Source organism: Protopterus annectens, chromosome 16.part0, assembly GCF_019279795.1.
Source record: "Protopterus annectens isolate FY-2018-M chromosome 16.part0, PAN1.0, whole genome shotgun sequence".
Classification (NCBI taxonomy): domain Eukaryota; kingdom Metazoa; phylum Chordata; order Ceratodontiformes; family Protopteridae; genus Protopterus; species Protopterus annectens.
This window is the reverse complement of record NC_056750.1, coordinates 607,919,523-607,946,778: the sequence shown is the minus strand read 5'-3', so window position 1 is coordinate 607,946,778 and position 27,256 is coordinate 607,919,523. Positions and strand designations below refer to the sequence as shown.

General features: G+C 39.0%; 1 protein-coding gene across 2 annotated transcripts in view; it reads right to left on the bottom strand.

The window, feature by feature from the left end:
• LOC122790848 (adenylate kinase isoenzyme 5-like) overlaps window positions 1-27,256 on the bottom strand; it is a 1,153,343-nt gene that overhangs the window by 996,542 nt on the left and 129,545 nt on the right. For both annotated transcript variants that reach the window (XM_044058488.1, XM_044058489.1), the window contains exon 3: window positions 14,104-14,276. In XM_044058488.1, the coding sequence (XP_043914423.1) occupies window positions 14,104-14,276 (173 nt within the window). The remainder of the gene's footprint in view (window positions 1-14,103; window positions 14,277-27,256) is intronic.

Here is a 27,256-nt window from a genome sequence, read left to right as displayed (position 1 = left end):
CTTGCAAATGAATGACAAAAGAGGAGGAGAACTGTAAGGTTTCTTGTCAAATCCCTTGGAAGCCCAGTTTTCCCAAGACTTCAACTGTGGTTAGTTACTAAGGTATGAGACAATAAATAGTCTAGTGAACGAAAAAACAATATGAATTCCTAATGTCTATTTGAACTATAACTTTGTGATATGTAACTTCTCACTGGTCATTCATTAGAGACAATTCAGAGACTAGAATGTAGAATCCAGTTTGTAAAGGATCATCTTACATTCTGAAAGTTTGTTTTTCATTGGACTAATCAGCTGTGCACCTCTGTAGTGCTCTGTATTTATTAAATGAAACTCTTCAGTGAGATAATGTCTTTAGAGTGTTCTGCTTGAACAAACAGGTTTGCCTATTAATTTGTTGCCCTTACTGCTTCTTTCTTATTTTTCATTTGTTTTGTGCACAGAAGTCAAAAATTAAACAGATATACACCTCCAGAGATGACATGAAAAACTTGATGATAGTAGCCCCTTTGAGAGATTCCATAGCCTTTGGAGTGACTATAAGTGGCAAGAAATCAGTTGAAATCAGTTCTTGGACAACTCCTGGATTTGGGCCAGAGTTACTTCACAGTCAGAGTGCAAGACTTCGGCATCTCAGTTCACCACAAAGCATGGTGGAATCTTGGATCATGTTGTTGAAATAATTCATAAAGTGGGTGCTCCATTGTCATTTCCCACTGAACAACTACTCTTCTTGGGAAATTAACTTTATGAGAGAGATTTACTCATCTTCTGCTTTTTCAGACTGATCATAGGTTCATAGGTTAGTACTAGGCTAATTGCCCCTTGTAGGCCATTTTAAGCCTAGCCAATTACCCCACGTGAGAATCAAACCCTGCACCTTCTGTTTGCCAGATAAACACCTTAACCATTATGCCATCTTCCCACCCGCCCTTATAAATAAAACCAAATATAGGTAAAGACAAAGCCTATAATGCCTGCATACAAACAACTCAGTATCAAAGACAGTTGAAGAACTTGTCTAAGTTCCTAAGTGAATCCACTGTTTAAGACCTTTCGATATCTTTGGGCAGAAGATCCCACTGTTCAACTAACCTCTCCAAAAAGAGTTTGATTCCGATGACATGTTCTAACTAAATGCATCTCTGCATGCCTCAGGCTTATCAGGCCCAACCATTCTGCCTTAAATACTGTAATTAGAGTATCTTCAAAGGCATCTAGTGAATACATTCTAACCTTTTACAGCCAATTTTGATAGTTTTGATATTTTAGACTACTCACCATTTTAGTAATCTCTGGGTTCAAAATGTTTAAAGTGAGTCTTTTTGCATGATGACCATAAGAATGGTAGTATTCCACCACTGATCTTATGACGAAAAAGAATAAACTAGCAAGCATTACAGTGTGATCTTATTTTATAAACAACATAAACATTTGATTTGGTTTATAGATCTGAAAGATTATCTCTTTGATGAACTTTTTACATATGTTTATCATATCAGTCTGACAGATTATGGAACCTCAGGCTCTCATTTTTGGAAGACAATTTGAATTTACAAAATGACTGTACCTACTTTATGTAAAACTCTAATATTAACTTCCACAGCCCCATTTGGCTTAAAGGAATGAGTCATCCTCATGAACATTCCATCTTTGTGAGAGGTGTGATACAGACTGTTGGAACACAAGGTTTGGAGCTCAAAAATCCTTCTAGCTGAGGTAAAAGTAAGTAGAGAGCAAGAAACTCTTCCATTAAAGACAAGTTGGAAAAGGAAACAGTACAAAAAGTAGCAGTGTAAGCTTTCTCAAGGCAAAATATAGTTCTCAAGCTTGACGACAAGACTACAGAACACTTGAATGGGGCCTGAATCAAGAAAGTGACCATCAGAAAGGTTTGCTTGAATCTCTGTGAAGTGAGAGAGAGAATTGGTCCCTTGGTGAAAATTATTAAATGTGGCTGTAGGGTGATCAGTAATAGAAGACAATTTAAGCTCTATGTCAAAACCTGAAATAAATACACCCAGACAACTAAGAACACGAGATGTAAAGGATCTAGTAACCTAGCAGTGGCCCATAAAGAAAATGAGACCATTTGCTATGATACACTCTTGTGTCAGGACTCTAAAGATAAGGCAGTAAAATATGTTTTTGTTATATGAAGGAGTCCTATCATTCATGGGAACTAGAGACACTAAGCAGTTAGTCTGAGGGAATGAAATTCATGCACAGCTTATTGGATGGGTGAGACTGCAGATTCTTGGAAGGCTTCAGACAGAGGGGCCTACCTCAAGTGATGGGCCAAAGCAAGATGGAACCACACTTGTAGGGGAAAAACATAGGCTATCAGGACCAATTTGATCTTGCAAAACTTGGCTTTCTTGGACACTTGGAGAAGAGAGGAAATGAAGAAAGCATTACTGAAACATGGATGCCATTTTAACTGCATATCTATGAGGCATCTTCCTAACACAAGAATAAGGGAAAAGAAGTTGCCACTGACTGGCTATATGGCCTAACCAGGGAAGGGTCTGCATTTTCCATATCCTCACAGGGAATGTAGAGATAAACCCACTTATTTCATTTCCAGGAATCTGAGTTGTTCCATGTCATTAGGAAAAATGCCAAGAGAATTACACTTCCCAATACACAAGCGACAAATCAGTTGTGAGGAACTGACTTAGAGCAAATGGTAGAACACATCAAGTAGTCCAGAGGGCAGTGCAAAATCTGAAACATGGAGTATTTCCAAAGAAGAATGATCATTTTGTAACCACTGAGATTATGCCCTGCTCTGAAGTATCTGATGAAATTCCAGAGACTGTGACAGCGGAACGGAAAGTGTAAACGTAGGGCAATATGCAAGCCTGAGGTTAAGAATTTCATGGTATGCTTCCTAGTCTGAGGTACCTGTTGAGCAGTACACAGTGAGCAACAAAGCATTCCCAAAATATGCTTTAAAGATCACCTAGTTTCAGAATTCATTGTCGTTTGTTTTCATAGCAGTTTGTCTTTCAGAGTGTCATGAGCCACAACATTACATCTCATACTACTGTGAATAATGAAGCATTCTCATATGTTCATGTGGAGACATGCCATTAGAATGTAGTACCCAGTACATACCATCAACCTAAACAGGCCATGATGGACCAATGCAATGTTAAGAGACAGCCAGATCTCAGACATCCTAGGCACTCTCTGGGGACTGGTGAGTATCTTGGATTTCAATAGTAAAGTAGGGTAGAATTCTCTCGATTTAAAGTTATTCCAGGTTAAACCTAGAAAACAAAACAAAAAGCTAATATCCATTTCATGAAAGGGGAGTTTGTGGAGGTAGCTATTAACCAGTCATCCATGTACAAGAGTATTAAGATGTCTACAGCACCCAGTAAATGCCAACAAGTACTATATTTACTCCCATCCTAGCTCATGACATATTTAAGGTAATCTGGGGTACAAATCATGCACAAATTTAACTACAGCATAGTTTACTTTAAATCAGATGTACCAAAGGTGGAGGATAGAAACTGCAAGAACTGTAAGTAGCATCACAAGGTGGGTAAGAAGAGAACACTACTTCTGTGTCATACCTCTCATTCAGTTGTAAAATGTGAGAGAAACACTGGCTGACTGTGCCAGAAAGTGGAAGTGACAGCTCTGCTCATGAAGCTACAATTTAGCTGTTCTACAGGCAGTTTCCAGTAAAGGGGGGATCTGCAGGTCATAAAAAGGTATTATTCCTTGACGGACCTGTTAACCTCCCTGTGGCTAGAATGAGGTTACATACAATAATTTCACACTCTCCCCAGATCTGTGTTGTATTGGAGCAATTTAATTTCAAATCTGTGGCCACAGGATTATGAAATCCCTGGCATCTAAAAAAGGTAGGGAAATTTACCATGGAGAGGGACAAACCACTACATAATGTTGAATCTTGCCTTAACAAAAGGCTAACAAGTTTGAACATTGAAAGCCAAACACAAAAGAATGAAAACAACACATATTTGGATCAGAAAACTGTGCTTAAATACTTGCAAATGTACAGAAATGGTCATTGGCTATCATAGACGACTGGTATGTCAAACTCCTATGATTTTGGACCTCAAAATGTATTATTATTTCTCCTGGACTTACTGATGTTCCTCATAAAATTAGACCTATTTATGGGCACATACCTTATTAATTAAATAAACAAAGCATATACACAGCCTCCCTATCACTAATTACACATGGTCTAGTCAATAAAGACCTTCTATTGTGAAAAATAAGAAAGTGTTCCTCTGCTATGATTTTAAAGGTCAGTGCTAATGGTGTTAATAGGAGATGCTTCTTGGGCCAAATTCAAACAACTAATTTTTTGAAATTAGTTTAGGTTTCCATCAGAGAAAACTATAAGAGAACAAGGAATTCACCCATCATTAACCACTGAACCAAGGTACTACAAAATCTGAGCTCCCCAGAAATTAATTACTGGCTTCTTTAGTTAGCTGCCATTTTCAGACAGGTAATACCAAATGTAGGCTCACATCCATTTACCTGTGGATCAGTAAGTGATCTAGATTTTTAAAGATGGTGTCAGCTCAGGCTGGCTTCAGTGAATCGGCCTCTAGACTGCCTGGTCTTTGTGAATGTGAGAATATCACACACTATTCTTTTCAAAACAAAACAAAGAAACATTTTCCCCAGATTTTAAACCTGCCAAATATAACTGTTCTTACTAGGGGACCTTTACCTGTAATGCAACAGTAAAATACTGACCATCTACTCTGTATATTTGAAAATCACATCAGACTAGGCAGTTATCACTATTCACATTATTACCCTAAATGTTCAATTTTATTACAAGCACCAAGAATTCTATGACTGCACAATACTTAAATAATTTGGTTGTTAAATATAATCTTTTTAATGTGCAGGTGTTCTGTGCAACCAAAAGGGTGGAAACACTCAAACAGTAACCTACTTGCATTTAAGAACTTTGGAATACATCAACAATATCTGCTGTTCTTAACATGTAAGGTGTTCTAATCCCACCTCATCCTACCCAAAAATGCCTAGTGACGCTGACATTTTTTATCCACTGTAATTACTGGACCATAAGCATTAACAACAGTACAGGGTTCAGCAAAAAAGCAGGGGTATTTTTTTTTTTGCAGATCCTGAATATTTCAATTGTGCATTGCTTCTTACTCTTAAATCAGTCCTGGTGGAATGTTATCTATCAGCATAAATTTTCACTACAACATTTTCATGGTGTTATGACTCCTCAAACCTTTATGATCACCAGTTCAAGTCTGTTCTAAAGATGGATGTTTACTTCTAAAACATATTCCAATGATATCTGTGCTGGATATTGTCCTATAGTACTAGTAGTGTGTGTTGTTGTTCTATACTTTATTAGGAACATTTTCATGTACTGTTTCCAACTTATTTTCTTTTTAATATGAATCTGAATTTTTGCCCAGAGTATGCATGGACCTGTTCACAACTCCATTAATCTAAGTTAGCTACATAGTTATGTCTAAACCCCAAGCAATGAAGAAAGTCTGAAAACATATTACCATTAAAATGACCAGTTGTCAGTTCTGAATATGTCATCTGTGCCAGATAATGAAAGTGATATTACATGATGGAAATACATTTGCTAGGAAATTCAGTAACATTACATGATAGGAATAATATATCTACTAGGAAATTCTATGGCATTATACGATAGGGATAACAGATCTGCTAGGAGATTTAGTGGCATTATATGACAGGAATAAATAGATCTGCTAGGAGATTTAATGGCATTATATGAAGGGAATAATATATATATGCTAGGAGATTCAGTCTTTGTAAACCCATTACGACTTAGGATACAGTGCAGGCTCAGCTGGACAGACAACCTTCCCAGGGTTCATCAGTACTTTCCCTTCCCCTCCTCCATTTTTTCTCACAATCAGTAGTGTTTGGCTGGATTGCACTGATCCCAGGCTACTTACTTCATTTTTAATTGTGAAACATGTATTATTCCCTTCTTATACTTACAGATGTAGTAAACATTGGCTGGCAACCTTCTCCACAACTCATTTCTTTCTTTCTCTCTGATTAAGTAATACCTTCTCTTCCATTATGGCATAGCAGCCTGGGGTTGTTCCCTTTTCATGGTGACTGCCCCTGTTGTGGGCTTTTCTTCATTCTTTTTAGACTGGGAGTTATTTCAGGCTGTGGTTCCAGTGATGTTTGCTTGCTTGGAGTCTTTGACTATTATAATGCTACATTTTCCTGTTTTTGTTGATGTTTTTTTTTTTCTTTTATTAGTTAAAATTGTCCTTAGTAACACTTTTGGTATTCCCTTGTACTGTTGTATTTACAATTGTACATTTCCATGTAGGGACAGGTATACAAGTATCTTTTCGAATGGAGTCTTCACCAGTCTTTCAACCTTCCATGGTACTTGAGGATTTCATTGAGTTGCAGTTCTCCCTAGAGCTGCTTGCTTCTTTTCCAAAGGAATGCACTAAGTGCCTGCCTTTCTGCTCCAGACTGATGTTCCTGCTCTTCTTGTCTTGGATGTAGTAGAGCTGACCAGATGTATTCCCTAGGTGCAATGCGCAGACAGGTTGTTTAGATGCCTCCACCATCTCATATCCTCAAATAAATGTGCAGGTGAAATGGACATGGGTCCTTCCTTTGCACTTGGAGTGGCTGAGTAACACGAGTCCTTGGGTTCTGTATTACACCTACCCCTATGCCATTTTTATGCTCCTCCTTCTCTGGGGGTACATCATGCTTTTTCAATCGGTTTCAGATTGCTTGTTCAAAGGCTAGAGAACGCACCATTGCACTTGATGTTGGTCTATATCAGAAAGATATAAAGTGGCACAGTGGTCTCCTTGGAGTGACCATTCATGCCCTTTAGAATTAGATAGGCTACAGAATATGCTTTATTTTATTTATTTATTTATTTTACTTTGTTGCATACAGATTATTTTAACCAGTTATGTTTGGGTGGGTAGAACCTGATTAACTGACCCTCAATCATCTCTAAGGAAACCACTTCCTACTAGCCTCAACAACCTTTGAGACCCCAACCTGGAGATTCTGTAGGATCGAACAGTCACTACGGAAGACAGGCTTTCAGGTGGAGTCAGCTGTTACCTCTCCTATATATGGGCATCTTTGGCCAGAATGTGTTGAGTTTGCAGTAACACTGGGGGAACTGGGTGCCTGAAACCCCACCTTTCATGGCTGCAGAAGGCCCTACGGATCTTTTTCTGTGAAGTTTGGGCATACTGTTTAGAATCATCTGGAATAATAAGATAATGTGATTTCTTGTGCAATGGGATGGAGAATGTTCCATTAATACCTCACTCTTGCCCTTCTGCACTGAGCAGACTAGGGGAAGGACTACACTTTTCTGAGAGGAAAACAAGTCATTCCTCCAGAATATCCTACTTCTGAATGACTCAGACCAGACCAGCTGTGGTCTCTAAACCCATAAGTCAAGGAAAGGAACAGAGTAGCATTTTAAAGACTCCACCCATAGACTTTCCTTTAAAAGTGAGCTGCTGAAAAAGTGATGACCTGTCTGCATGGAGTACACAACATGTTGCCTTGTTTGTTTACAGGCTATATAATACACTGGTTTTCTGAACAAATTAAGAGTTGTCCAGGGAGAAGCCTAATCAGCAAGGCCTTTGGGGTCAGGAATACTAGCTAGAATTCAATCTGGCTAATGTGTAGCCCCAATTCTAAGGGGAACTATATCCTTTCAGCCACATGGGCTAACATATCAGTTTGAAATAAAAAAACTAATAAAGGAGTAGTAATACTACTAATCTTGTTAAACAAATGAAACAAAGTTTAGCCTGTTCCATTCCACTGAGAACTGTGCATGTTACTTCTGTTACTCTGAAGCATGTGACAAGCTAAATGCCTGTGCCACATGTGAAGCCAAATAAAATGAGGAAGGTTCTAAATAATTTTAACTGATGTATGTGAGAAATAAGACATAAGTAGGTACTAGGCTATCTGCCCGAGGGCATTTATAAGCCTAGCTAGAGTGTGTCGGCTTTCGCCTCCCCATTGATTAATTAACTGATCCTATTGTCAAGCAGAGCCAATGAAGTGATCCCAGGGGTGTAATTTTCTGTTACCCATCCACTCGTCAAGGTTTCTCTTGAAGAGTGTTAGTGAGGGGCTCTGCCTGATGTAATTTGGAATTTTGTTCCAAAGCATGGGGAGTCTCTGTGACAGGAATCTATCCCCTCAGCATGTTCTATTTATTGTTGTGGTGAGGTTTAGCTCACTAGAGCACGTGTCTCGCAGTGACTTGGATTTCTTTAGGTGGAGCATGTCCATCAATTCTGAGTTGGACATGGCTTTGTAAGTCAGGCAAAGATCACCTCTGAGTAAGCAATATGCCACTGAGTACAGCCAGAGTTTTTTCAGTTGGGCTGCATAGGACATATGTTTGAGGCCAGTAATCCTCTTGGTGAGGTACTTTTGTGGTCTTTCCAGCTGTTGGAAGTGTCTTGTGAGGTACACCTCAAATGGGGAATTGTACTCTATGATGGGTCTAATGAGTGACTAGTAGAGGGGCACTATAACCTCTATTTCTTGATGCAAACCCTTTAGTAATTAGATGGGCCACATAGAAGGATTTCCTAACTACTTTGGCAATATGATTGTTGAAGGAGAGATTACTATCTACCTGGGTCCCCAGATCTCTTATTACCTCTTCTGTATTAAGGGGGCTGCCACCTATGTGGTAATTCGTGGGTGTTTTGTTTTTCCCAAATGGGATGACTATGCATTTTTTGGCATTTAGCTTGAAGCCATGACTTTGATACCAGGTGTCCGTCTCAGTAAGGCCCTTTTAGAGGATGTCTGTGTCAGACAGAAAGTCAATTATGGCTCCCAGTTTGCAGTCATCGGCAAACTTGGTTAGCCATAGTCCTCCTGTGTTTGCCTGTACTTCTGAGAAGTACATGCCGAACAGTAGGGGTCCCAGAACTGAGCCTTGTGGGACACCACTTGTGACTGGTTTAGAATCGGACCTGGAGCCTGCTATTCTTACCGTGTGAGTTCTGTCTGTAATTCAGTTGGCAACCCATCTCGTGACGTAGGGGTTTATGTTCAGGCTGGTGAATTTTTCTGTAATACCAGAGTGGGGAATGGTGTCGAAAGCCTTGGCGAGGTCAAGGTAGGCTGTGTGACTGTCTCAAATAAGTCAACTAAATTTAGTAGGCATGATCTGCCCTTAAAACCAAATTGGTCGGGTCAAGTGTTTGGAGGTTCCCAATGTCGTTGTTAATGAGTTCCATGATGATGCTCTTCACAGCCTTGCAGACCAGGCTAGTCAGGCTTATGGGGCGATAGTTACCAGGGTCAGTTGTGGCCCCTCCTTTGTGGAGGGGAATAACCATTGCTGTGTGCCATTCTATGGGCACGTAGCCTGTGGAAAGGCTGAGGTTGAACAGCGTGTTTAGGTGGGGGGTTAGTTCATTCTGTAGTTCATGCAAGATGCAGCCTGGGACACCATCTGGTCCCATTGACGCTGTGTTTTTGGCTTTTGAAAGGGCTGTTTTCACCTGTGCATCTGTGATTTCTGGGGCAATACACTTTTCTGGTATTGTTGTGCGCCCTTTTGGAAGTGAGAGGGGGTGAAGTTTGCACTGAATCTATCTGCCATGATGTTGGCAATATCAGTAGGTTCACTATATTTTGTGCTATTTTGCAATAGTTCAATGCATATCTGCAAGTTGCCACTTAGATTCTTGACATAGCTAAAGAAGGCTTTATGGTTATCCTTTGAATCCTTGGCTATTTTTCTTTCAAAGTTAGCCTTGGATGATTTCATGAGGGACCTTAGTTTCTTACTGATACTGATCAGGGATGTCTTTCCTTCTTGAGATTTGCTTTTTTCTGAACTAGTTTCCTCCTTCTATTGTATAGCCTGTTTATTGCAGGGGTCCACCAAACTGGTTTCCTTCTCTTAGAGGAGTGAGTCTTGGTTTTGTTAGGGATGGCACGATCCATGCATCCTTGTAGGTGCTCATAGAGTGCATTTGTAAAGGTTTCTGCATCTTGGGCAGCGTTATCCTTTAGCGTGGGGGCTTTGAAACTTACCACCTCTGTCTTAAGTAAGGTGAAGTTTGCTTTAGAGAAGTTTTTTACTCTGGTTTCCTTAGTTGGGGGTGGTGGTGGGGTGTGGACATCCAGAGTGATTAGTTTATGGTCTGATCTAACCAGTGACGGGTTGACCTCCGGTGTGGAACACCCATCGCCCATGTTGGTGATGACCAGGTTTAATATGTTTTCACCTCTGGTAGGGGAGCTTACCAGCTAAATCCAGGGCATTTGAGTTCATGAATTCCAGAAAGTGCTGGGCCTGGGAATTTGTACTCGAGTAGTTTTCCCAGTGCATGGTAGGGTAATTGAAATTGCCCAATATCAGTGTGCTCGGTAGGACCTTAATGTTTTCCAGTGTCTCCAGAAAGGTGGAGTGGTAGTCCTGGATCATGGAGGGTGATCTGTAGCAGGCCAAAATTTGCATTGCAGATTTGCCTGATGTTAGTTGCACATGGATAATCTCAGAGGTAACATTCTGCGCCACTAACCTGGAGGTGTAGGTATCCTTGATGAATATGGATGCACCCCCTCCTTTTGTGTTTCGGTCAGTGTTCTGTGCCGAAACGTGTGGTATGAGTTGTAGCCCAGTAGTGCTGGGGTGCTTTCTGGAGCCTTGAACTAGGTTTCAGTTACTGCACAGATGTTGACATTCTCCATACTGAGGAGTGCTTCGAGCGCGTGCATTTTGAGATTTAAACTCCTGGCGTTTAGTAGCATAACCCTCAGTTTTTTATTAATTGCACTGTTTACAGAGGTGGGTTTGACTTTTGAGCCTTGCCTAAAAAAGGCACTATGGGGGCAGCAAGAGCCTTGGCCAGTATTCAAAAGCCTAGGGGTGACAGGTGCAAGCCGTCTCTTGAAAAGCAACGTGTCTTGTCGAGCATGTCGTCCCAGGCTGACAGACACTGGATCCCCTTTGAATGACACCAGAAGCTTAGCCAATTGTTGAAATTGACCATTTTTTCTTTATACTGAGGTATCATTCTTGGTGAGGGCAGGATGCTACTCAGGGTCAGGGTCATGCCAGCTTGGGCTGCATGATCAGAGAGCTCTTCCATGTCTTTTTTCATGTAGTCCAGGGAGGTACGTCTCAGGTCATTCACACCAACATGAACAATGACAGAGTCATATTTGTACTTGTTCTAGAGTGACCTGAGTGCTTGTGTTATGTGGCAGATTCTGGCTCCAGACAGGCAGCTAACAGTAACCTTCTGCTTGTCCAGTCTAGTGAGTGGGACATCAGTGTGCCTGACTATAGAGTCACCTATTACAAGTGTGTTAGGTATGTTATTTCGCCTTAAGAGCTGTAATTGTGCAGCACACTGATTTTGTGTTTTATGTGTTGTCTGGTTTGTGACGGGAAGTGCAGGTTGTTTGGGTTTCTGCTTTGGAGGTCTCTGATGCTTTTGCAGGTTTTTATTTATAGCCTCTGAGTATGATTTTGTGTATTTATGTGTATTCTTTGCCAGTGCTGTTTTAGTAGGTCTGTGTGCAGCTGGAGGTGTGGTGCAAGTGTTAACCTTCTTCTCTTGACTGTCTGTTCCAGTCTTGGGTGGAGACAGCTTAGCTTCCAGTTTGGCTGTATAATTGCATCTCTCACATACGTTAGTGTTCTGTGGTAGGAGGAGAGGGTTGTCTGTGTACATGAGGCAGTTGTAACATTGCCTCAGGATACCCAGATTCACCAGCTGGACTGGAGAGTGCACCTGAAGTTGCCCTTTGGTCATGCCTGAATAGTAGGGTGAGCTGCTTAGTCACTTGGTTGGTGAGGGGTGAATAAAGAGCCTTGCCCTGCTGGGCAATCAGTGTCAGGGTATATTAGTGCTTGCTATTAGGTCTGAGCAAGTGCTGGGCTGTAAGATGCTTTTTGAGTGCTTAGATTTTGAGATAGACTAGTTTCAAGGGAAAAACTTAAGAGGAGACTTAGTGGAGCCGGGAATAATTTAACCGTAGCTAACCGGCACTGCCCAGTGCGCAAAACCGTGCAAATGTGGTTTTTATAGTAGGGAAATGAAAGAGATAGAAATTAGCCCAAAATGTCTACTAAACTACGAACTTCTGGGCTGGAACCACTCCTCCAGGGACAGATAGGTTGCTCAAAGTTCCCCTCTCACACAGGTGAACAGAGAAACTTTCCTGCTATCCAAGTAAGGTATGGGCAATTCAGAAACTAGCATCACAGACCTGAATTCAGCACTAGCCTGAAAACTGGACTATACTAGCTTAGAAAGGTGGGAAACAAGGAATTTTTTTTTTTTTTTTTTTTGTTTTTTGAAAACATAAGGCAAAAACAGTAAATAAATACACTTAAAACAGCTTTAAACTACTACAAACGACCAGAAAAGGCTATTGCACTTCAGTGTGTAGCCTACAACAGTTAAACAAATTATTTAAACAAAAAACAACTTTTTAAAAGTGCAGACAGTCAAATAAGTACAATATGTGAAAAAAACAAGCTTTTAAATCACAATAAATGCTGGAAAATCTGCGTTTAGATGGAAAACAGTTAAGTACAGCAAGAAAGTACAGAAAACTGATACTTAACCACTCCAAAGTCTCTTTTCTAAGCTAGAAGGCTTGTATCAGTTTAAGGCTTTCTAGTACTACCCGGTAGGTTAGTTACAGGAAAGATGGGAAACAAGCGCAGATGTGGTCTTTTAAACCAGAAAGTTGAAAGAGACAGACAAACTGTTCAAATGGTCAATAAACTACAATTTCTGGGCCAAGAACCTCTCCTCTCATAGCAGACAGGCTACCTAGTGCTTACCACTCCCACTGATAAGCTAGAAGGCTTTCTTCCAACACAGAAAGGCTTGCGGGGCTCAGAAGCTTACGAACAGTCCTGGATACAGCAACTCTGTATCTGGACTAGGCTAGTTACAGGAAAGGCGGGAAACTAGTGCAAGTGCGGCTTTTAAACCAGAATGTTGAAAGAGATGAAAAAAAACTGCCCAAACGGCCAATAGCTACAATTTCTGGGCCAGGAACCACTCCTCTTGTGGTAGATAGGCTACCTAATGCTTACCACTCCCACTGATAAGCTAGTAGGCTTCCCTCCAACACAGAAAGGCTTGGGGGCTCAGAAGCTTACAAAGAGTCCTGGATACAGCAAATCTGTACCTGGACTAGACTAGTTACAGGAAAGGTGGAGAACAAGTACAAACGTAGGCTTTTAAGCCAGCAAGTTGAAAGAGATGTAAAACTGCCCAAACGGCCAAATAAACTACAATTTCTGGGCCAAAACTCACTCTTCCCATGGAGGACAGGCTACCTAGTGCTTACCATTCCCACTGATAAGCTAGAAGACTTCCCTCCAACACAGAAAGGCTTGGGGGGCTCAGAAGCTTACTAACAATCCTGGATACAGCAACTCTGTAACTGGACTAGGCTGCAGGAAAGGCAGAAAACAGGCACAAGTGCGGCTTTCAAACCAGAAAGTTGAAATAAATGGAAAAAAACTGCTCAAACAGCCAATAGCTACAATTTCTGGGCCAGGGACCACTCCTCTTGTGGTAGGTAGGCTACCTGATGCTTACCACTCCCACTGATAAGCTAGAAGGCTTCCCACCAGCACAGAAAGGCTTGTGGGGCTGAGAAGCTTACAAAGAGTCCTGGATACAGTAAATCTGCACCTGGACTAGACTAGTAACAGGAAAGGCAGGAAACAAGCGCAAACACAGACTTGTAAATCAGAATGTTGAAAGAGATGGAAAAGCTTACCAAACAGCCAATAAACTATAATTTCTGGGCCAGAAACATATGAATATCCCAGCCACCCTCTGACATTTTGAATATGTAAGAATATTAAACACTAGTGCACTTTCTGTATGTAGAAAGTCATATGCCATCAGCTAAAAATACACTTCTCATCTACCACTAATGTTCTGTTCACACTAAATTATCCTGTGATATCATCTAAAAATACATTTTTCATGCAACTAATATTGTTAACAGCATTCAAGCTTCAATATTTGGATAAGTACATACCGAAGGGGCCAACTCTCCATTGGCAATAATCTGTGCAATCAGCTCCCATTTGCGGTCAGTGGTGGCATGATGAATCATCCTTGCTCTTAGGATCTCACCCACAGAAATCCACTCAAAGTTATAGCGATTCGCAATCTTCCTGCTTTGTGTATCCTTACCACTGCCAGGACCACCTAAAAAACAAAGTAACTGCTAAAATGTGGAATCTAACTTCAGCAATGCTCATCATTTCTAGATTATATAACTGAAAAACATGGAGGACATCAGCTAAGGGAAGATGCTAAATGCCCACTAGCCTCACTGTACTTTAATAGTACTCACAGCACACACTGTAGTAAAGAACACTACACCCCTTTCATTTTACCACTGTTTGCTGACATATCTATTTGGACATTTGTAGCAGATTTAAACAGCAAAAGTAATATAGTGCAGTTATGGCATAAGCGAATACATAGTAAGAAAACAAACGTAAGCCATGTTGTGCAGCTAATAAACCAACAGAACAATATATGGTTATCCAGAATGTGAATGTGTTGAACCACTAAAGACTGAATACAATCTACTCAATTCTTCACTTGTTGAAATATACTACCAGGCACTGGGTTTTCTCAGTCCATGATTTACTAGGAACAAACAAACAAATAAGGCAATGGCTTTGATAACCACTTATCAAAAGAATTTATTGCTATAACTGCAATAGTATTGGCATTAGTATTAGTGGCAGAATAAAATACTTTTCCCTGTAAGAAGTAGAACTGTTGTTAACTTTGCAAGAAGCTTTCTGCAAAATTTTCTTTTTATTTAAGAAACTAAAATGAAAAAAAAAAACTATGAGGCACATGGCATGATTGCTTGTTCCTTAATTAGAAGAGCAGAAATTAAGAATTTACTTCAGAAAGTCTAGCATTTTTCTGCTGAATGAACAGAAGCTTATCAAATGGTCCCTGCTGGAATAAAAATGCAGCACACCTTTTACACCTAAAAGTGGGCTACAATTTTGGATCAAGTTAGCACCAAATAACATTATTCGGTATGACAAGTGAAAAGAAGAGCTCTGCATTTTAAAATGGCAAAAAATAGCAGTTTAACAAAATTCTGCTGTGTTACAGGTATGATTCGGCATTAAAATTAATAGTCATTGTGATGTTATGAGGTAGTGCCATCTGTGCCAGGGAGAGTAGGCCAGTACATGTGTACATATGCCAGTATAGCTAACTGGAGTTTTGTAAAGAATGTTATGTTATTTGACTATCACACTGATTTGTGCAGATGTTTGAGTTACAAATATATCTGTAAAGTTACTTGGTTATAAATGCACCAACAGTAGGTCCTGCTGGACAGAAAGAATGTATGCATGTATATTAGGTTGTATTGTTGAAACTGATCAAATGTGTATGTTTATCAGAGAACCCTGAAAGTGTGGAAAATTTGAAATTCTGTTTAGCTTTCAAATGCTGCCACAGATCTTAGCAAAGCTCTGTGTGTGTATTGTACCAGAGTCAGGTAACCAGAGGTGATGTCATCCTCTAACCAGCTCTGGTTTCTTTGGAACTCTCGCAGCAGCAATTTGGAACCAGACAGGAAAGATTTTCTAACAGGAGATCCAATTTAACTCTTTATTCAACCCATGTGGGTATAAAGTATCAAACTTAAGAATATATACTGCTTCCTTAAACAGAAGCAGTTTTTTGAGATTACTTATATCATATAATGACACATTTATTTTTTTCTAAAATAGTGCCTTGCAGCCCTTCATTATTGCTGTTGTCAAATTGTTGAAAATGTACTGCAATAGAACTTTCTAATTTCTGATTATAAATATCCCTTGCATGCTCCAATAATCTAACTTTAAATGCCCTCTTTGTTTCCCCAATATAAAATAAATTACAGGGGCATTTAAGAGCATACACCACACCTACAGTATCACAAGAAAAATTATTCCAAGTTTGAAATTAAATATTATTAATACTAGAAAAACTTTGAACTATGAATTTACAAGCTTTACATTTATTACAACAGGTAGTCCCTATAGAATGTAATCTATGTGGTACATTAATAGAAGGCAAACAAACTCTACCCTTAACTAAAAAATTATGAATATTTCTCCCCCTTCTATATGAAACCCCAAGAGTGGCATTCAACCAGGAAGAAACATTTTTCAAGGAGCACAAATATTTCCAATGATATTTTACCTGCTCTATAACTATATTACTGAAACATCCAAAAGTTGTAGCAAAATAAATCATACCCTTATCATTTCTATTACTCGATTTAAAAGGGGCCAGAAAATAACTATCCTTAATATGATGCCCTGTAGTCGAAACATTACACAATTTATTCCAACTCTTTTCCAATAAACTATTACTATAGCCTCTATTGCCAAACATATCTACAGTTGTTCTCAATTCCCGTCTGAACTCACAAATATTATTACATAATCTAGAAATCCTAAGCATCTCACCAAATGGGAGTGCTGCAATAGTATGTGGAGGATTGCAACTATCATCATGTACATACTTGTGTGCCACATTCGAATTTTCTATGTACAGAAGTGAATAATTCAGTACCATGTTTAATACTAATGACCACATCCAGAAAGGGAAAACATATACCTAACTTAAGGCCATCAAATTGCAAACCATACCTATTATTATGCAACATTTCAACAAAATGAGATACCAATTCTAAACCACCTTCAGCTATAAAAATTAAATCATCAATATATCGGAAATACTTGATGTCATGATCACAAAAAAAATTGTTTCTATAAATATATTCTCTCTCAAAAAGACACATGCATAAATTGACATAAACGGGGGCAAAGGCAGCCCCCATAGCTGTGCCTTTTTTCTGCCTATAAAGGTCATTATTAAATTTAAAAAAATTATGAGTAAGACAAAAATAAACCAATTCAACTATATATTCCATTACTGGTGAACTACCCCAAAAAAGTCTTAAGGCTTCCAAGCCAAAATTATGGCTAATATTCGTATAGAGACTTTTAACATCAATAGTGAAAAAATACATATTGTCATTCCATTTAACATCACTTATTTTAGCCAAAAAGTCAAATACATCATGAATATAGGATGGCAAGGTGTAAACTACAGGTGCTAGATAACTGTGAAAAAATGAACCCAACTTGTGAGTAAAATACTCACAACCTGAAACTATAGGCCTCCCCGGAGGCTTAACTAAATTTTTATGTATCTTGTGTAGGCAATAAAAATGGGCCACTTTGCATCCATCTAGTTTAAACTCCTATTTTACATCTGCATCCGCAAAATATCCAAGTCTATTGCCTTTATGTAATAACTCAATATATTCAACCAAAGCTTGTTGATAAATGGACACATCAATCTTATCATATGTCTCATCATCCTCCAAATGTTCCATGCACATATCTAAATATTGAGTATAATGCATGATAAGCAACTTGTTTCCCTTATCAGAGGGTTTAAAAACAATATCCCCCATTTTACTTAAATTCTGTAGAGCTTTCCATTCCATAGCAGTTAAGTTACAGTTAACCAGATGTCTATTCTTATTAAGTCAGAAAGTATATCCTCTATCACATAATTTAACAAATTAGAACAATAGGCTACGTATTCATTCAAAAAAGGCGGTAGAAAATCACTATTTATACAAACATTATGTGTATATAATTTACAATAGGCATTAGGCAAGCTATCAGTCACATGTATAAAAACTTTCACACGAAGTATTCATACTTTCATCGCTATTAATTGAATCAACTTCCATATGAGAATCTCTAAAAAAATACTTTAAATCTAATTTCCTACTGAATTTAAATACATCACGCTTAATATCATGATTTCTAGGAAATACAGTAGGAAAATACTTTAAACCTCGGTTTAAAACCGTCATTTCACAATCAGTAAAAACATGTCCAGATAAATTGATGACATAACTGTCCTGAGAGGATAAGAAATTATCTTTTACCTCTTTTATATCCCCTCTGGGGATAGAAATCCCTTTGAAAATACTCTTGTTGTTCATGAGTCCGTTTTGTACCCTGCTTCCCTCCCCTATAACTGTAGTTGACATGACTAAAAGTTTGCTGAAAACGTTCCATTTGTTGTACAGGCGGTAAGACAGGGTACTCAACTTGAATATATAGCTCTTCTTCCCCCGATGTGAAATGTCCATCTGAAAATGAGGAATTATATGAATGAGGACCATCTTCCTGCCTTTGAAATCTCATGTGATGACGAGCTTTCTTCCGATTGGCTCTAAAGATGAACGCCTTATCATTCTCATAGTCATGGAGATCTCGAAGTAGTTTGCGTTTCTTCCTATCCACCAGTTCTATTTCATAATTCTTAAGTTTAGAATTAATGCCATTTAAGAAAGCATCAAGTACATGAGCATATGTCCCTGAAGAGATGGTATTACAAACTTTTTTAATCTTGTCCTTCAACTCTAGTTGTTTTACCCTGTCACGATCGAACAGGATATTCACCCATTCCAGCGTACACCTGTGTGCTGCTGCTACCCAGCGCTTATGAAATTGCACATCAGCAGCATTTTGTAAATCAAAGGGCAGAGTTGGATCTTTAAAAACTCTCAACCCCCTCGGTGTAATGTCTAGATCTATATATTTTTGCAGTCCGGACATATTAAAGAAAGTAGATGTCTCTTTCCAAATATACTTCTCTAATTGGTCAAAAAGAGACTTACTTTTTTCTGACATAGATGTAAGTAGTTTCTTCCAACAGTATCAAACGGATTCCGACATTTGTTTCTGTCCTGCTCCCATTTATCTCATGTAGTAGTAATGTACAACAAACTGATGTTACTGAATTGGAAGTAAAATAAGAATGGTTAGAATCTTCAAAATTATGTCAACAAAAGGACCAACTTCCTACTCCTTTCCTCAATGGAGATTTCAGTAGAAGCGTTTAGAAAAGGCAAGAAAATACTCCTGCAGTTTTGGCAGGGTCAGAAAGGGAAGGCGAAGAAAGGAGATAAAGGTCAAAAGGTGATAAAAAGCATAAGAAAAGATGCAAGACTACTGTAACACCCCATGAAGCTCTCAACAGTTACAGTTAATAACTTATTTAGAAGTGAAAGAACAAATGAAAGATGAAAGTTCTTAAAATGGATTACAAAGTGCCATGTTATAGATCCAGGCAGGTGTGCGGTTGTTGATTTTAAACTGGAGAATTTCACATCGAGGTTAGTGAAATCTATGCTTATACAAATCTCTTGGAATAACAGAGGTTACCCTTCAATCAAAGTTATGCAAAGGCTAGCTAAAAATATATATATTTTAAAAAATTCCTTCTAGCCTCAAGGAGGCCAAGAGAAGATGTTAGGCTTACCATTCAATTATACAGGTGTGCCTTGAAGGTAGGAAAGGTGCTACTTGCCCGATATCTACTGGAAATTTGTTCCAGAGCTGATGGATACTTTGGGATATGAATATATCATGCCAACAAATCTTGTCTATCTGCTGATGAAGGTTTAGTTCCTTTAACTGAATATCTGAGGCACCATTATTTCCTCGAAAGAAAAGGTGGTCAAATAGGTTTGGATCTTCCGTGGCTCAAAAAGCGATACACAAATCTTTATGGAGTACATAGAAAGGACTGCCAGTCTTTCCTGATGACCAAGATTTCTGAGGTCACTGATCTTCTTCTTATGAATCTCTAAGACCTCTCAAGTTTTGTGATATGTTTAGACAAATACACACCAAAGGTGCTTTATATGCAATACTTGGTGTGATACGATACAAGCAAAGTGGAATTAAGACTTCTTGGATCTAGTGGAGATGCCTTTGGAAATTAAATGAGACAGATAAAAGGATTTCTGAATTACTGTGGAGACAAGATGGTGAAATAATAAGAAATTATCAACAAAATTACCCAGAACCCTTACAGCAGTATCTGACTGCAGTTTGGGATTGTGGAGCCTGTAGAACAACTATAACTACGGGTGCAGAAAAATTTGTACTCAACTTGTTAGCTATTATTTTAGCCATTTCCTTTGTATCAGAGAGTGTAGTATTACTGTGGACTAGTTCCAAACATTGTTGGATGCTAATTCTTTACTTCCTGACAAAGAGAAGGTGAGATTTGTAATTATTTTTGGTTTTGGTGGTTATTTTAAGTTCACACTCAGCTTTGAACTTCCTAAGGAAAGTAGAATGAGACTGCTTATAAGCATTAAGCAGTTTATTTTTCTTGTTATATAATTTATTTATATGGATATTCTGCCACAGGAGTTTTGTTTTAAATTTCTCATTATATTTGGTGTGTGGCTAGGTACTGCCTTATCAATACAACTATTTAAGTGGGAGTAGAAGTCAGAGGCACAGGTAGCAGCTTTAGCAATGGTATCCTTTGGAAGAGGAATACAGCAGAATTTCTTCAGGTTATCAAGTAATTGAAGAAGATTTGCTTTTGAGAAGTCTCTAAGTACTGGGCTATTAACATGGTAAGTACCAACAGTTTTAAAGGAAAAGTCACTAAATTATGATCTGATATAACAAGGCATGATGAAATAAATGGAGAGGTGCAAGAAAGTGGCCATATTTGTAAGGACTAGATCTAGGGTATTTGTGCCCCTAGCAGGATGGCTAACTATTTGTTAAATAGAGTTAGCATTTGTAAGGTCAAGGTAGCACTGGGCATGCTAGCCTTTGGCAGTGTAGGTCATACAGTTTACTGATGGATAAATGACGTCCACCATTAGAAAGGTGTTAGGTTTAATGGGGATTTCAGTTAATGTGTTAAGATAGCTACCATATTTAGAAGGGGACATAGAGGGTATTCTATAGCTAGCTATGAAGTGGCAATTAGTCTTGTTTTATGATGATTTGGATTTCTAAGAGTTTAAGCCTAGTGTCCCAAGGAATCTGTCATGAGGTGATATCCTTGACAAATACTGATCCTCTCTCCCTACAGTTTCCAGTATGTCTGAAGACATGATAGACATTATACCCAGGAAGAGCAGGAGTGCTTTCACTGCCCTGAAACCATGCTTCTTTAAGTACACATACATGAACGTGTTCAAGTTGTAGGAAACCCTAAAGTTCGAATATATTTTTTTAAACTTCTGGCACTTAGTAGAGCCACATTAATGTGCTCCAAATTAAAATTTACTAGGTTTTAATGTCCAGGAAATTGACTCTGCATAAAAAGGCAATAATGGGGATAGCAAAGGCTTTAAGCCCGAATGTGAAAGCCTTGTAAAGAGAGTTGCAGACCATCTCTCGCAAAGCAGTAAGGCTTAATAGCCATCTCATTCCAAGCTTATACATACTGGGGCCCCCATTAGAATGGCACCAGTTATAAAAGCCAATTATCTTTTCTTTGAAACTCAATATCATTCTCAGTGATGGCAAAATACCACTCAAGACCAGTGGTTTTCCTGTCTCAGACACCTGCAGAGCAAGCTCTGTCATATCCTTCTGCATAGCCCTTTGGGTAGAGTGTCTTCACACACCTGCAGAGCAAGCTCTGTCATATCCTTCTGCATAGCCCTTTGGGTAGAGTGTCTAAAGTCATTCCCTCTCACTTGGACCATTATCAGGTAGTAACTGTATCTGGAAGGATGGACAGATCTATGAGTCAGTGGTACTTCCCAGATCCTAGCTCCGGAAGGACAGCTAATGGTCACCTTATTATTACCCAGCCAAGCGAGGGTGGAACCCATATGCCTTATAATAGTCTTGCCTTTTACTAAAACATCACCATGGCTTGATGCAGTCTCAGTGGGCCATAATGGTTTGGAGTCTGCACCCTTGTAGCTCAGAGTTGTGTGTCTAGGTGTAGATGTGAAGGGTGAAGATGGGTGTTTTCTGAGTAAACTAATGTCTAAGGTTTCTTGGTCTTTAGCCTGGGAGGCTGTAGTGCTCTCTTAACAACCTCGGCCTAAGCTGGCTTAGTGGAACTGCTCTGTGCTGTGTTTGTATCTGTGTTGTGCATACTGAATATATTCTGAGGTGAGAAGGAAGCTTCCAAGTTATGTAAATACTTACACCTCTCACATTCTGAATCATCGCGACGTAGCAATAGAGAGGTTTCAGTAAGCATGAGGCAGTTACATTACCTCAAAATACCTAGCGCTATCAGGTCATCTATAAAACAAGAAACAATTGAGTGAAATTCCATACTGACCAGTGTAGTTGAAAGGGTGTAGCATAGCTTAATTACTTACTTTTGATATAAGACAGAAGAAAAAATGACCGGGCTAGGAAAAAGTGATAAACTAAGTTATGGCTAAAGGATAAAAAGAATGAGCTGTGACTACTATTAAAAAAAAAAGAAAGAAAGAAAGAAAGAAATGTAAAAGTGACAAGACAATGTAGGATCAATAAGGAAATCAATAACAGTGACAAATGTAACCAAACAGTTTTACCCAACAGGCTAATGTGGTCTCAGAGTCCCTGTAATCACATCTATGCAGGTAAAAGCTGCACTCTCTAAAACCAAAAACACAGCATCCATTAGACCGGGCAACATCCCAGGCTGCGTTTTACATGAACTTCAGAATGAACTGGCTCCCCACCTAAGCACCATGTTCAATCACAGTCTCGCGTCAGGCTTTGTGCCCACTGAATGGCACACAGCAGCAGTTATCCCACTCCACAAAGGGGGAGCCACCACTGATCCTGGGAACTATCACCCTATTAGCCTGATGAGCCTGGTCTCCAAGGCCATGGAACGTATCATCATGGAACTCATAAACAAAGACATTGGTAACCACCAAACTCTGGACCCCACCCAGTTCGGGTTTGTGAAAGGCAGATTATGCCTTCTGAACCTAATTGACTTCTTTGAGGCAGTCAACAAAGCTGTAGACAAGGGTAAGGTGGTTCACATAGCCTATCTTGACCTCATCAAGGCTTTTGACACCATCCCCCATTCTGGAAATATAGCTAAACTCACTAAACTAGGTATAAATTCATATGTCACAAGATGGGTTGCCAACTGGCTCACTGACAGAACCCACACTGTAAAAGTTGCAGACTCCAAATCTAACTTTAAATCAGTGACAAGTGGAGTACCATAGGTTTCAGTCCTGGGACCTCTCCTGTTTGGTATCTACTTCTCTGAAGTACAGGCTAACATAGAAGGCCTCTGGCTAACGAAGTTCTCAGATGATTGCAAACTAGAAGCCATAGTCGAGTCCCCAAATGATGTAGACATCCTACAGATGGACCTCACTGAGACAGATGCCTGGTGTCAGAGGCATGGCCTTAAGCTCAATGCCAAAAACTGCATTGTCATCCCCTTTGGTAAAAACTCTATACCCATGAACTTCCACATAAATGGTAGTCTACTTAACACTGAATGTGTGATAAGAGACCTTGGGACCCAGTTGGAGAGTAGTCTCTCCTTTGATAATCACATCGCCACAGTAGTCAGGAAATCCTTCTATGTGGTACACCTCATCACAAAAGGGTTCTCATCCAGGAAAAAAAGAGGTCATTGTATCCCTTTACTTGGCTCTCATTAGACCCATTATAGAGTGCAACGCCCCTTTTGGAATGTACCTCACAAGACATCTGCAGCAGCTAGGAAAGGTCACAGAATACCTCACAAAGAGGATTACTGGCCTCAAACAGATGCCCTATACTGACCGTCTCAAAAAACTCCAGCTTTACTCCGTAGCATATCGCCTACTCTCAGGAAATCTCTGCCTAACATATAAAGCTATGTTAAACCCAGAGCTGTTTGACATGCTACACCTTAAGAAATTCCAATCCCTCCGAGCTACATGCTCTAGGGACCTAAACCTTGTCACCACAATAAACAGGACATGCTGGAGGGATAGATTCCTGTCCCAGAGACTTCCTATACTCTGGAACAAGCTACCTATGTCAAGCAAAGTTCTTCATTAGCACTCTTCAAGAAAAATCTTGATGAGTGGATGGGAAATAGGAAATACCCCCCAGGGATCACTTCTGTGGCTCTGCTCCACAGGGACACAGGAAATTAACTTTCTTGGGTGGCGTAAGCCAGGGAACCTTGTTGTCTAGGTTTACAGGTTCATAGGAAGGTACTAGGCTATCGGCCCAAGGGCCTACGTAAGCCTAGCCAGCAAGGTTCCAGCCTAGTGCCTACCTTTGAACTAGTAGGGGAGCATGCAGGATTTTTTTTTGCAGGGGGTGCAAACCCAGAGCCCCACCCCACTCAGCCTCCCCCCCCCCCACAGACATTCAGTGTCCCATACTTGGCTATTTCTCCCTAGTTGCCATAAACACTGTTCAAAACTCTCAGTGTGCATACGGTTTCATACTTAACTTCTACAATGATTACAGCTATTTGGATTTAATTTACTTTTATTAAAAATTTTATAGCACAAACACTGATTGGCATTTGCTAAACAAAGCAATAGTCTTACAATGAAAATAGACTTGGCATTAAAACTTCTCTACCTTTAAAACTCACATTCACTGAAATAGCATTGAAATCCACATTCAAAGAAAATGCATCTGGCCAGTGGCGGGTTAAGTTTACCTTTGGGCTGTTTTCAAATCATAGGCCCCTTGCACACATTTTTAGGACCATGCAAAAGTTCTTTGATTCACCTTTCTGATTGTATTAATTATAATACATAATAATGGAATTATACCTCTTGTATAATACAGCACCACTTGCTAATGTGTGTTCTAAATTTATAATTTTGAACATTTTTCCAGTAAGCAATGAAACAAAACATATGTTCTCAAAAAGAGCTACTCTCCATTTACATATATATATATATATATATATATATATATATATATATATATATATATATATATTGGGGTGGGTGTGTGTGTGTGTGTGTGTGTGTGTGTGTGTGTGTGTGTGTGTGTGCGCACGTGTATCTTGGCATCGGACAATCCTTTTAGAACAATTACATGGAGCACGACGGCCCAGGTATAGAAAACAATCTGGAATTGTTAATGATCTAATTACTTAAATCAGATGCAAATAATAGGGGCAGTATTGCCAGCTACAGAGCTCATTATACTTGTTCTGAGGTTTCCTTATTCTTATCTTATACAGCCAGCCAGGCTGCTTGTGACAAATGTCCCACGTATTTCACTTGTCTAAACAGGGAACATTTGAAATAAATCAGCTAGAATAATGCTACTGCTTGTGTTTTTCAAATAATTTAATATGCACAGAACTGTTTGCTAGCAATAAATCCTTTTGATGTGGAAATGTATATTATCAGCTCCCCTATTTCTATGTATGAGTTAAGTCATGTCTTCTGCAGTGGTGCCAAACAGCTTTTCACAATCAAGACAAAAAGAATGGATTGCCTTCATTTACATCTAAATGATAATGTAATTAGGGCTGCTCAGTCTCTGTTTAGCATGAGCACAGTACAAGCACACAAGCAGGAACAAAAAACACTTCACAAAGCAGGCTTCTCTTTAATCCCTTCTGCAGTAATGCTAAAGTACAAGTAATACTAAAGTACAAGACAATTATTAGCACCGTAAGATCTCCAGGTCAATACATACAGCTACTTTAACTGTGCTTAAATAGTATGGTAAAAAAAAAAGAGTACCGGAGCTGAGATTTTTATTTTAATTTAGATTTGCTGGCTATGTGGCATATACACAATATGTAAAAAAAAAAAAAAAAAAAAAAAAACTTGCTACTACATATAGAAAACAGATTAACAGAATACATATAAATGCAAGAAGTAAGAATAAACATAATGGATTTCAAATCAAGGTAGCATAAACAGTGTCTGTAGTTTTTCCATCAACAATGCAGAAGATAAAAAAGTTAAGAGATGTAAATCAGATCCAGGATTTTAGAATAATATCCATTTGTTAACCAGGTACGTCTACTAAACATACATCCCATTTTCAGAAGTGACCTGTGGCCAAAGTCTTGTAAGTGACTTGCTCAAGGTCACAAAATAGACAAATGAGGGCTGAGGGACTCAAACTTTATATTACAAGGACTACAGCTCACAGCCTTAACCCTCTGCATGAACTTACTCAATGGCTTAGAAAGTATGGAGTGTAAGTCAGCAGCACAAATAATATCAGGCATGGCTAGTATGAGGAGAAGGGAACAGATGCCCCGGGTGCAAGGTGTTAGGGGGCCGCAATCAGCAGATCCTGATCGATCTTCAGTGCATGAAGAAATAATTCTGGTATTGCGTTTGTGGTCACAATTGAAGTGCTTTAACACTCTGTGTAGCATAAACTCTAGCAGCTGCTTGTTGCTAATGCTGCAAGCAGTTTGTTCAAGTTTAAAGAGAGAAAAGAGTTTTTTTTTTTTTGTTCCTCAACTTGAGGGGGAGCGGCAGGTTGGGTGACAACTCTGGTCACAAATATAGCTATCTACACCTCTGTATATTAAAATATAGTTGAGAAGTTCAGGCTAGTAGTACAATTCTTATGAACTTAGACCTAGATACATTACTTATGTCAAAACAGACAAATTTTAAAGTCTCAGAATTATATACAATATATATATATAAAATAGTCTGTCAGCACAAAGAATTAAGTCTATGAGGTTTACACTGTAGTCCAGTGTTTGATTCCCAGAGCCAACATGTGATTACTATACGAGTCTGAGTAAGTCACTTAACTAGACAGTGCTGCTGTGCAGACCCTCTAAAAGGTCTCTGTGGTCCAGTGCTCTACCCCCAGTTAAGAAACACAACTAAATAAATATCAAATCCAGAACTATAACCTTTTCTGAGTGTTTATCACTTTTAAAGACAGGAAATGACAGATAATTTAGAATTCCTCCATTTAGAATTCTCTTTTATACTTATAACACTAATATGTCACTTATTTGGTAAATATTTTTCAAATCGAAAAAGGTGAGCTGCAGAAAAGGAAAACTGCATCATGGATAAAAGTGACCACCAAGAAAGACAATACAGTTTATGTAGTAAAACTTATATGCAAGAATTTCCCAATTTTTAGCGACATCTTTGTTTCTGTCTCAAAATTTTGCTCTCTCCTTCTTAATTCCTTCTAAAACTGTTGATTCTGGGAGAAAATGTAATAGATTATACTTAATAAATAATGACAAAAATTTGAGTTATAGAATTCTTTTATTTTGCAAAAAAGCATGTTAATTCACTTTCTCTTATCTGTTAACTTCGCAAGTTAATAATACTCATATTTTCAAACGTTTTCCTGAATATTTTTAGGCTT